The following is a 12904-nucleotide window of genomic DNA, read 5'->3' on the forward strand; positions in this document are numbered from 1 at the left end:
AGCTTTCCCTGTTTCAGCTGCTCGATTCAAATGTGTAATAGCACAAATGTCTGTTCTTTGAATATGGTTGCAAACCACCATTCCCCAATGGAGAGCACAAGCATACTATGCAACTTCTACTACAAAATGCTGCTTAGGAGTAGACAAAACCAGATCTATTTCAAAATAAATAAATAAGCAGCCACATGAAGTGATCTTTAGAAAGGAGATACTCACTGATAAACAAACAGAAAGGTACACAGACCATTTTTATTAGTGTCCTAACTTTTCTGGCATCTTCTAAGTAGGACTCCTCAAGTGAAATATTTAAATGCTATATTAATATATTTTTAACCTCATTTCAAATTTTACTAACAACAACATGTCAGCACAGGCAGTTAAAGGTCATATAAACACCATTACACAATCTTTACTATCACTGAACAAACAAGGTCCTATCATAGAATCTCAAAGTTATAAAACAACTTGTCAGGCTACAGCAAACCCCGAGAAACACCATCACTTTAGGCAAAGTACGCTTTATTTACTTGCCACTACTTTTTAAATTGGTTTACAACCAGAAACAGGGGGGTTTGTATTTGCTCTAGCAAGCAAAGGACAGGGGACACCACAGCAAACACCCGACCGCACTGAGCGGAGGACAGCTCTCACCTCCCTGACTCAACCCATCCAGCCGCCTTCTGCTGGCTCAGCCGAACATCTCCGCATCAGCTAGCGCGGCTGTCACCCTCTGAAGGTTATTTTTCCACTAAATTCCTGCCTTTCAAAAGTGATGGCCACAAGGCAAACAAGTTCATCCCATTTTGTCAGGGTTTGTTCCTTTTCACATCATCAGGCTCAGTCAGTTCAATTAACAGCAGCCACACTGCTCCCAACCAGGACAAGATTCCTTCCCCACCCCACCATTTCCCTCTGGATTAATCACAACTTAATTTTCCTCAGGTGTAAGCTGCTGTTGGTCATTGACCTCCTCTCTGTTGCAAAACTGTAACTAAACATATTTTTCCTGGTCTCGCTCCCTCTCCTCTCCATTTATTCTGCTGTCTGAAATCAACTTAAAACTTCCAAAAATGAAACAGAAAAGGTAAGGTATTTGTCAAGCCTTAAGCTTCATATCTTGTCTTCCCTCAATATACTGGTGTTGGCTGGCTGGCACCACATACTATAATAGAATGAGATTTATCAGCATCTTCAATGAGATCTACCATACACAAAGTCCATGCAGTTAATATTCACATTATTTCTTCACATTTTGTAGTTCATATTAGCACAGGCTAAAATAATTCCAAACCCAATACTTTCCAGACATTAAAAACGCATACTCAGATTATGGCATTAGACTAAATTCCTCTGTTCTCTTGCTGCTGAAAGCCACGCTAACACTCTCCATTGGGAAAGAAACTAAGATCTGAACGGTTTTCTATTAGGACCCCAACCACTGCTAAGCGTGCCATCATCACATATTAATACAACAATGCTGTTGGTGAAGTGCTTCTGCAATAATATTAGACACCGATTCAGTCCTGTTGAAATACAGACTTTTTCCCTTTATGTTTCTCACTAATTATTTGGCATATATATACACTCCATATTTGGCTTACCAAAATGCCTTGGGGAAAAAAGTCTTTAAGCCTTATGAAGCTTTTTAATGTCTAAAGCATTGCATTTTCTTGTCCCTGACCTCTACTGCCTTTCCCATTTCACCTCCAATACTGACAGAACATTTTAAGTCCATTTAACTTTAAAGAGGAATGAAATCCAGACTCAAAACGCAGGCAAGAAACAGTACCGCAAGCTTTTGTCTTTTCTCCCGTATCTCAGCCCTCTCTAGAGTTACAGGCATATCCAATGAAGCCTCCGAGAACACAGTCTACCTAAAACTAGAGGTCAACCAGAAAACTGCCGCGCAAGTACTTCCCTGATGCAATACCCTCCGTCAAAAATCCATTACTCACTGGACCTTTGGCAAGCACCCTGGGAAAGCAACCTTGTCTTGCAAATGAATGGAAGGTAGTGGAAAATAAGAAGCTTGCCCTTCAAGAGAGGTTATTAAAATCACTGCATAGACTGGCAGAAGTATCCTCAAATCCGGGATTCAAATTAAAACCTTGTTGATGTTATCCCACAGGCAATATTCTGTTAAAAAAAAAAACAAAACCAAAAACCATGCACTTTCCTAAGCACGAAGCCCTGTTGCATAACTTCTAAGCATACACAGAAAGGTTTATCATTATTAAACAAATGCAAACCAAGGTTTTGCCAATCCTCCTACATTTGCAGTAGCTGCGTACGTAGTATAGAAGCTGTACAAGTAACAGTTAAGAAGAAACAGTTTTAAGTAGGGAAAGTGTTTTTACTTATTCCATCTATAGAATATTGGGTCAAATTAAATTGTAGTGAATACAGTAAGAAATTTGAGAAGCTGGATTTTAAACACAGACCTCTGCGTTATAGACACTGTCATACAGCCCCATCCATAAATCCACGTTGTAAACTAATTTAGGTAGAAAATTTTGTTTTTCTTTGTTCTACTATGTCACCTGTGCTCTGTGGATGGTAGGAGATAATTCTAACCTGCAGCTTTGATTTAATAATGGCAAGTTCCTCTTGATTTCCTCTTCAGATGAAATAGCTTTTCTTTTTCCCTACAGCTTACCTCCCCCCTTCCCTCTTTTTGATATTTATAAATATATATACATACATATACACACACACACATAATACCCATATATTTTTATATAATATTTATGTATTTTAAACAGCCATCAGTCATCACCCCTTCTTTAAGAAGCTTAAGATCAGCTGGCTTCTGAGTCTACATTTAAGTGATACGATCTCACATCCTTCAGTAAGACCTCCTTAATCTCCTCTTCCGTTCTGCACTTGGTTGGGGTGATCAGATTTACCCTCCAACTCTCAGGAGAGCCCCACTCTACTTGTGGGTGTCCCCCTCACCCTTCCACAGAAAGCATGAAGAGAAACCAAGCAACACAGCAGCACTCGCTGAGCAATTCCCCATTACTCACCCACCAGGTTGGGATGCACTGAAAAAACACAATTACGCCAGGTTTCAGCCAAACACAAACTGACTCCCTGAAACTATCATTCCCTTGAAAGAAAGTTTTTAGTGAGAATGACATTATTTGGAAGACAAGCTTTTTTAGGCAGAGAAGCTACAGAGGCATTTTTGATTTTCCCAGCACACTTCACAAGGATAGGTAAGAAGTGCTTGAAGCCGCACCACGAAGAGGTTACATACCGCCTGCTCTCAGCCACTAACACTGGGGCAGGGAGCCAGGCGTGGGACTATCCCTTCTCCTCCCCATCCGTCACGTTCGGTTCTTCCTCAGAAGCCTCCATCCTCTCCCAGAGGCCCCTGCCGCAGACACCTCACCACCCCCAACAACGGGTGCTGTCTAACACTAACCCAGCCACCGGATATAAATGCCCAAGCAGATTATTAGCCGAACAAATTATCCACTATAAATAACCTTTAAACAACTAGGACATCTGAAAAGAAAAGTTGGCTTGATTACAAACTTTTTTAAAATCAATAATGTATATTGATATATTACCTTTACTGCTCTTAAATGTCAGCTTTGAACACATCCCCATGTCCCAAACTATACAAACATGGCGTTCAAACTCAAGCACATTCTAAATACTACAGAAAAAAGTATGCCTTTGGAACTAAGTCCTTATCTTCTGTTTCTCCACATAATGTTAGAAATTATCCTACAGTATGCTAGAGAAGGAGACCATGGAAAAAACACTAGTTCATTATTTGTCCTACATACAGGTCAGTCTTAAAAACTTGCACATGAAACTCACAGTTAAAGCACTGCGCATTACCAAAATAAATCTTGTTGATTCCTATGTTTCAATAGGAAAATGATGACTTGGAATACTTAAAACCAGAAAAAACTGTTTGTAATAGCTTCATTAGCCTGTTTGGTTTTTTTGTAAATTATACATATAGTAAAATAACTGCTGTCACTTTTAACTTTCATAATTTGACCTATGCAACATCCAAGGTCTGAACCTTGCATTTTCCACCCCCAATACACAATCATTTGGTGTTTGTTCATCAGATCACTGGATGCCAGCTTACATCTAGCATGTACATGTGGAGGGCCTGCCTTCCTGGCCAAGTTTTACTGGGGATACTTAACTGACCTCTGAAATCAGCCCTGCATCCTCTTCCCTGTGTCTTACACCATGCAGGTAGATGCTGACTCCCATACCTTCCTGAATGTAAAATGCAGCAGTACAGCAGGAATAGACATGGTTCATCAATCTGGCTGTACTGGAGTATCTGAGGCTGGAGGCTACCATAGTTTTACAACTGCGGGTACCTGAACAGCTCAGGCAAGGCTTACTTGTGCAGCAAAAGATCAATTGGTGGTAGGGAGGAAGCTTTATGTGGAAAGATATTTCAGAGACAAAACACATGATCATACGGTTCAGCACCAAATTCACACAGTGCCCTATAATCTCTATCATCCTTAAAAGACTTTTTGCCGCCTCAGCTGACAATTGCATGCATTTTAAAACTGCTCTAGAATTGCTTCACATCACCAGAAATTTATTGTCAAAAGTAGTTCTAAAAAACTATTCCCCAGACTAAAAAAAGATGATGCTATGCCACGTGCAAAAGTCTATTGCTACGGTCTGCAAAACCTTATAGGCAGTGTCCTTGAATTTGAATGAAGGAGAAAAATCTGATCTAAGGAATAAAAAGTCTCTTTTCCTTGCACCTAATTTTAAACATAAGTACCCATATCAGCTAACACACACCTAGTAAACATACAACTGTCAGCAACACTCAGGAAAAAACCAGCTTTGTAGTGAAGATATTTCGAAGCCACCAATTTGTTACATTGATCTAGATCTATATAACAAAATTAGATAAGAGACCTACAGGGTGGAACAAGTTACTGTAATTACTATTTGTTGACAGCTATGGCTGAAAGGACAGCTTCTACTTCTGAAACGTGAACACCTTTTGTGGCATGTTTAGCTTACTCAGATACAGAAGAAGAAAAACACAAAAAACTGTCATTTGTTTCTCTTTTCCTATCAACAAGAAATGGCATTCAGTCCAAAGTACCTCAAGATCAGCATTGAAAAAAGCCTTGTGTTACACAAACGTAGTTATTAGTTATGAAATTTTAAAAACTGTGCAGATGTGAAAACAGCAGCTCAACTTACAAACTATCCGGTTGCATCATTTTAGTTTGTGATTTTTTGTAAACACTGACACAGATTATCTCAAGTACAAATGGATCCAACCCACAGCATCCAACCTACATCCAAACACACCTACATCATCAAGTAGTTGACAGAAAGGAGTCCTTTTGAAACACTGTTCGGCTGCTTTTCTTGCAGGGAAGACATCTGCTCCTTTCCAGTGTCCTCCATCCCCTCCCCACCAGAGACCAGGTATTTCCTGAGGCGGCTGCTCACAGCACTCTTCAAGTTTCTACCCTGATCCAAGGACGTATCTTATCAGGCTGATTAATGCCTAACTACATATTAAACTAGTCATAAGCTAAGAAATACCATAGCAGAGGTTTCCCCATTGTTTCTTAATGTGCGTTACTTTAAAAAGCCAGCTTCATTCAGCTTCAGAAGATCCCTCTGGCAATGTGTAATAAAAAAGAAAGAGGAAGGTAAAAGGCTCCTCTGCCTAACAGTCACTGCCAGTTATCTGGAAAATACTGCCAGGTAACACCATACACTTTATAGCTTAAGTCAGCAATGACCTTAAAGGCTTGATATTCGGTCCATCTCTAACTTCTGATCTTTTAAGGCTAATTCTGCTCACACTGTCCTCTATGCAATTCAAAAATATGCTCTTTCTGGAGTTAACTATACAAACTCTGGACACTGTCTCACATGTATGTAAGACTATTTGACACTTATGGGTAATGGGTGCAGCCACAGTAACCTTCTCCTTTTACAGAGCACACTATTTATGCAAGGAGAACCTTCTAAATCCACACACTTTGACCAGCAAAAATAGGACGCTAGCTACCACAGAAGACAACTCCTAAGTGCATGGTGTCTATGCCTACGCTGAGCTTTGCAAAGCCACGATCAGCCCTTCCACCACAATGAAACACAGCAATACGAGTTATGCTCAGCTTCATCCACCTGCAGCAGGGAAGAGTACAGGAGGAAACGTGCCATCATCGGGCATTTCAGTCACCATCGGACATACTGCCTCTCTGCAAAGGGCAAGACAAACTCTGCTTCGCTGCAGAGAAAGTTCCTGGCTGCCCATGCCATGCTGCAAGGCACCGCAGAATGGTGACCTCCAAAGGACCCGCTGCTCTCCTCATTGGCTCTTGGCTCCCGCTCCTCAGCACGCCGATCCCTGCAACCGCACCGAGGGACGCTGTGCCAAGCACAGACGGATATCAGGGCACTGACTTAGAGGGAGAACAAAAAGGAGGACTGGAGCCTGGCGAAGGCTTCCTGAGGCATCTGGGCAGGCTGCAACCCAAAGACACATTTACAGTTTGTGTGCCACAGCCAGGTGCTGCGTGCCGCGGCCGTAATTGCTATCGAGCTCAGCAGCAGCTACAAATCACGCCCACCACACGAGCTAACTGCGTGATCAGCTACTGCTGGTTGCCGATCTGTGCCAGGCAGTAAGGGTACACCCAGGTAAGGCCAGTTCCCCTCACAGATGACACACAAGATGCACAGGTAACATACAGAGCCCGCAGGGACTGCAGCCTGCCCCTACCTGAGCACCGTGCACGCTCCGGCAGCAGCTTGACTTCACCTACATCTACTGTGGTCCCCAATACGAGCATGCCCCCATGAAGCACATCACTCAAAGCCCTCCAAATTGCTGAAGATTGCTACAGACCCTTATGTCTCCTATCAGACACCAGCAAGCATTTGGTTCACAGGTGAAATAAAGCTTCCAGCTTAACATCTTCCAAAATAAACCTACTTTACCTGCACCAAAAATACTCCACAAAGGGAAGCCACATGCAGTAAGTGGGGATGATTGGTGGATTTACAAAACCCTTCCATTGCCCTGAACCAAAATATTAATGTAGATGGAGTAAGGACAGAGCAAAGCAAGAGTCAGGTTTGTTTCCCCCTCACCCATGCACTGTTGTATGACATGGATATTCAGCACCTCCTGCTATGTGCTACCTTTAAAGCTGTGTTTTTCTAACTTTTCTTTAAAGAAAGTTTAAGGAAGACACAGGTGCAAACTCTGAGCAACCACATCCCCTAGAATTAAACAGCCATCCCATTACAGTTTAAAAGGCCTTGATCTTTGACTCCTCTTTGATTTGTTATTACTCTGCCTTTTCTTAAGATGTTACTTATTGCAGAAAACTGGAGCTTTTCAGTTATGCGTAGGAATTCTGATTTGATTGAACGAACTACTTTTTCCCTTTTTCACCCTCTCTCCAAAAAATAAACTCTGCGCCTACAAGGCAGCAGTGCCACTGCTGAGCTGCCTGGGTATTGTGTGTTGAGCACATATTTCAGACTTGAATACATCAAGGATTTTTTTCCTAGTGCTTCTCCACCAGAAAAAGTGGACTAGGCTACTTATAAGCAGTTTTGGAGAATGTAAGAGACCTGAATGGCTTGTAATAATAGCTTGAATTTGCCTGCTAAAGCTGTGATCTCCAGCCACATGCCCCTCTTTTCTGATTATCATCTCTGTGCAGGAATATCACTTTTGTTTGAGACAGCTCCTCAAGCATCACCATTTCCAGCCCAGCACAAAAACAGGAACCAGCTCTGCTTCTGACTTACCTTAATGCGCCAAGCTAAATGCTGCAGAAAATAAATTAGCAAAGGCTCCTGCCTTAGAGATGCAGCAATAGCTGAAAACAGTCACAGCACTAGCTATGCAATTTTAATCTGCCAGGATAAAGCAACACTTACGAATTTTATTTAACTTCAGTAAAAACAAACTGATTGCTGAATAATTTACCTACAATACATACCACAGTGGATTACGTGTAACAGTTTAGGCATGGACGATTTATGTGATAAAAGATGCACACACTCACTTTGTGTCTCTCGCATTCAATCAAATCCCACGCTTTGAACATTGTAAGAATGAATTACCTGATAAAACTGAAGGTAAATAATGTCTCAGTTCACAATTACAGGGTTTGGTTTTCCCCCCCCCCACTGGAGTAAGTATTTGCCAGCATGTACTCTACCTACAGGTCTATTTCAAGGTCACTGTCAGTCTGGTTGTATTAAACATTTTACTGTTCCACCTTCTTGCATTGTAAGATATCGTAACACATTAACATCTGTTGTTCCAGAGTAAATTTAGAAAGTACACAAATATAGTCTCAAAAGGCTCCAAATAGATATTTATATCACTGTGTACAAATATGTATCTCTATATCTACACATACACATCCCTATAGCAAAACACTGAAAGAAAACTGCTCCTTTCATTGTCTTCCACCCCATTTTATACCAAAGAAAGTATCTGCTTTGGGGACAATTTTATACCCTCAAGACCAATCTACAGAGACAAGAAATAGACAACGTTGACATCGTGCCCATATTAATCATGCAAAGACATTTTTCTTCTCACAGACGAAAACATCAGTTTGGAAAATTAAGAGCTGAAACTCAATCCAGCCAGCAAGGTTTTCCTGGAGAGACTAGGGCTGAACTTTTAGACAGCACAGAGCTACTTTTAGTCTGCTTCCTCAGGATATCTCTGCAGCCTGAGACTTTCTAAACACAAACACATTAATGTACACATAGGAAGAAGCAGCTAGAAGCAGCACTGCTATGGTCACCTCTGACGATATCTCGGAGAACAGAACAGTATATGTTGGGATGTAACCAATAGCACATTCACAGTACGATTCAAGTGCCTGCTCTCATTCGGCCCAGATGCATTTGAGGGAGGGAAAAGAGATAAGGGAAAAGAGATGAGGGAATTGGTTCAGTGCTCCCCATCCTGCAATCCAAGTCAGAGTTGTCTCATGTTTTCTGAGTTGGTGAAAAGGTACTGCTAAGTCAAGACACTACCAACAGTGCAATGAATAAAAAACCAAAAAAACAACCAAAAAAACCTCAGCCTTCCATAACAAATTTTCAGGCTAAAACAGGTGAAGCAGGCCTGGCAGTTTTCATGAAAAAAGCAAAGGCTGAACAAGGCATTTTTAGAAGCAAATTGCTGAGCACCGCAGGTCTACCTGCCATTTAGCACCCAGCCAGAAGTGTCCATTAGTAATTATCTCCAAGTCAAGATCTATGTGTGTATGTGTACATAAATAGAAGTTCAAGTGACATGGTTTTCTGTGAAATTTTGTTCTGCCTGTCACTCACCATTGTGTTGCGGAACAGAGGCATTCTTGGGTATCAGGTATCACAGATCACGTGGTACACTGAAGTAATCCAACTTAATTATTATCTGTGCAGCCCAGATTTCTGGAATCAATCCAGTCACTATCACTATTTCAGGCTGAAGTTCAGTACCTGATGGCCAGTGAGCATATAGTAAAAATTCATACCTGAGTACAACAGTGGTACCATTTATGTCAACTCACATAATCTCTACTTCTTAGCCTATACACAGTTTCTTTATGTTTATACACACACCTAGTTTTAAAGGCATTTTAACCTACCAAACCAAGGGAAGCAAACTCTCCATAAAAACACTAAATACGATGGAATTAGCGTATAACCTATCAGCAGGCTTCTTTAAGCATAAGCAGTATTCATCCCTTCTCCCTGTTTTAACCCATGCTTGGTTAGAAGCATGCACTGTTTTTTCCTTTACTGTATCACTAAACACCTTACTCAAAGGCAAAATATTTCCCGCAACCACAAGAGACTCATTTTGATGAGTTTGTGTCCGATAGTTTCCCTCAGCACCACCCCAAGCTCCTTCCAGTGACTTCAAGGGTATATTTGACCAAGAAACAACAAAAATAGATTAACAAGCAACAACTAGATCCCATTTGAAATTCACTGCTTAAAAACTGCCTCTCATGACACAAGGTCAACCACATAGCACAGAAATTACTGTAAAGCTCAGCAAACCTTACTTCTGGCAGAGGGCTAGCCGGTTTGGTTAGGATTCCTCCCACATAAACAACGTTGGGTAGCGTAGGTCTTGGAAACTCCAGTGCTATATCAGTACAAAGCATCCACAGGCTGGATCCATGAACCAAGTCATACATGGACCGTTCTGGCAGAACCTTGTATTTCTGCATTATCCTTTCATATTTTGGCAGAACCAAAAAACTGACTCCAAATCTTGAAATAAGATAAACCACAGTATTCTTAATCCTCTCAAATAGGTTCATGCGATCTGTGAGCAGCGAGTTAAATTCTGGAACATAAGACAGGGGAGCTGGAGCACCCACTTCTGCTGGGTACCAGAGGCCAGTGGAAAAGACGGCATATTTAACCCCTAGAAGATGAGCTATAACAAATCCACACATCTCATTGGGATCTACAAGGAGCAGGTCAAATTTTTCCTGTTTCAGAGCACGCAGGAGGTTTTGGTTGCCAACGATCATGTCGCAGTTCTTGGAATAGTGGTCCAGGATATCAAACAGTTCGAGGGCTGTCAGTCTCCCAGAGAAGATACTCCTCATCTTGGACTGGAGAAAATCATCTGAGGTGCTGCTGTTAAAGATCCCTGGGTAGCGCTGGAGTCTATAGTGATTAGAGGGAGGAATCTCTCTGCCCTCAGAGAGGAGAAACACTGTCTGGTGCCCTTGGTCATGCAAGGCTGAGGCCAGAGTCTTGAAAATATAAAGATGGCTTTCAAACATAATTGGCGGCACAACAACGATTTTGGCAGCCCTCGCTATCCCGACAGCGCTCCACAGGAGAATGAAAGCTGGCGCGTACGGCTTCATAGCTGAAATGAGAAAGAAAAGCATTACATCAACGGAAAACAGGCTTGTATGCTACCTGGGAATTTAAAAAAGTTATTATGTGGCTGTCACACAAAAGCTAATTACATCTCCCTATTCTGAAGATATCTTTGCAGTGGTCACGGGGACCAAGAGAGCCACGCTGCTTCAGAGTGCATTTAGTAGTGCTCAGTTTCTAGTGAGATCTGTCTCTTCCCCACCCTCCCTTTCCATCTGGCATTAAGGGTAGACAAGAGAATTCTTCCAACATAGATACCGATATGACACCTGCACTACATGGCAGGAAAACCAACTGAGACAATGAGGTTGGTACCCTCCATGGGGATACCGCGTCCACCGCTTCCAAATTATATATGCCATCCAACAGCTGGAAGATCTTGAAATCAGCTCTGAAAGCTAGATCCTGCTACTTTTGGGATTATATCTAAAAGCACAGCTGCATTGTTGTCATTGTAATATATTAGCTGAATAAGAAAGATCCTAAGTTCAAAGACCCAAAGGCTAAAATCCTGTATTTATTTACATGAGACCTAAAAAACACACTGGTGATTTTAAGCACATGGGATAGAAGATGACTCTTACAATTACAATTCAGCGTTGCCCCCTCAACTGGAACTTCTAGTATGTCTATTTTAATTTAGTAGTTTGAAAGCTTCACGCTACTGTTAGCATGGTTATGAGCATTTCTACCACAACGTCTTGTCTGATAGTCACCCACAGCTTTCAAGCTGTGCTCCCTGCAAGTTACAACTCTCTATTCTGATTTAAGAATAACATTTTCTGCCATTTAGTGTTCATATCAGCCAATGGGAATAGAGAAGATAAAGATTTTTTTTTTCATCCTGAAAGGACAAATTCATGCAATGTTTTTCTTTAGTATCAACACCGATCAGACATACAGAAGCAGAAAGTCAAAATCTGGCAGGGAGATGCTACCATCAAATAAAAACCAACTGAACTACTTTGAGCTTTCCAAAATTATACTTTGTGTAGGAGAACAAGTAAAGTAACAGGAGTTTGCACTATTTATGTGAACATTGCAGCTTCCACTGAAGCACTTCTAGAAGTCCTTGATTCTGAACCTACTTAAGTCAGCACTTGAGCATGCACTCGAGCATTAGCCGAAAACCCCACAGCCGTCCTAAACGCACACAGTTCCTGACAGTAGCAGGCTGCCAGGGAAAGGGAAAATACCTTTCCCCCTGCCGTGTTTTGGTGAGTAAAGCCTATAAAACATGGTATGCACCAGACGAAAGCAGAGTGCATTAGAAGCAGGGAGAGGGCATGTCAGAAAGCTCCTCAGTCACTTTAATCCTCCTAGGACAGAGAAACAAGCGCAAGCCAAACCAAACAATCTGCTCTCTTCTCCTGCCAAGCCAAACCACATGGAAACCTGAGTCTGTTGCAGTGTCCTTTATAAAAAAAGCACAACAGAAACAGCTAGCACTGCTACTCAGTCCTTCTTGTCTCCTTACAGTGTAGTCTTACAACCCTCTTACAACAGATTGCTGAGGACTAAGATTTTTCTTTAAAGTTATATGGGTTACCAGCTCACCAACAGAGCATCTTATACTTGTATTGCTACTATATAATACCAAACTTTCTGAAAGATGTCCAAATTTTCTCCTACTCCAGCTTCTGCAAGTGGCTCGACTTTGAAACATTAATAAGCATGCACCAAGCCCAAGTAAAGTTGGAAAATCACTGCAAGGTACATTGACTATTGAAATCAAGTTTCTCACATGAAAATTTTCTTACTGGATTTGAAGCTTCCTCCACACTTGTCTCCAGAAAGTGTTACCTACTGCCTAAGAGTTTACTGACCATCACTTAGACAACTCTACCAATTTTAAATGACTTCTCACCAGCAGTCATGTGTGCATACACACACATATATATGCACAAAAAGATTCATTTGGGCAGATACACTTTTTTGTGGGTTCTGTTTTTTTTTCTTTCTTAAGACAAAGCCCACAGCATGAAGATGCAGAATAAAA

At 41.4% G+C, this 12904-nt stretch overlaps 1 protein-coding gene across 5 annotated transcripts in view; it reads right to left on the reverse strand.

The window, feature by feature from the left end:
- Positions 1-12904, reverse strand: part of UGT8 (UDP glycosyltransferase 8) — a 44703-nt gene that overhangs the window by 15650 nt on the left and 16149 nt on the right. For all 5 annotated transcript variants that reach the window (XM_054825453.1, XM_054825455.1, XM_054825456.1 and 2 more), the window contains exon 2: positions 10068-10891. In XM_054825453.1, the coding sequence (XP_054681428.1) occupies positions 10068-10889 (822 nt within the window). In that variant the 5' untranslated portion in view covers positions 10890-10891. The remainder of the gene's footprint in view (positions 1-10067; positions 10892-12904) is intronic.

This window comes from Grus americana, chromosome 4 (assembly GCF_028858705.1).
Source record: "Grus americana isolate bGruAme1 chromosome 4, bGruAme1.mat, whole genome shotgun sequence".
Lineage (NCBI taxonomy): Eukaryota > Metazoa > Chordata > Aves > Gruiformes > Gruidae > Grus > Grus americana.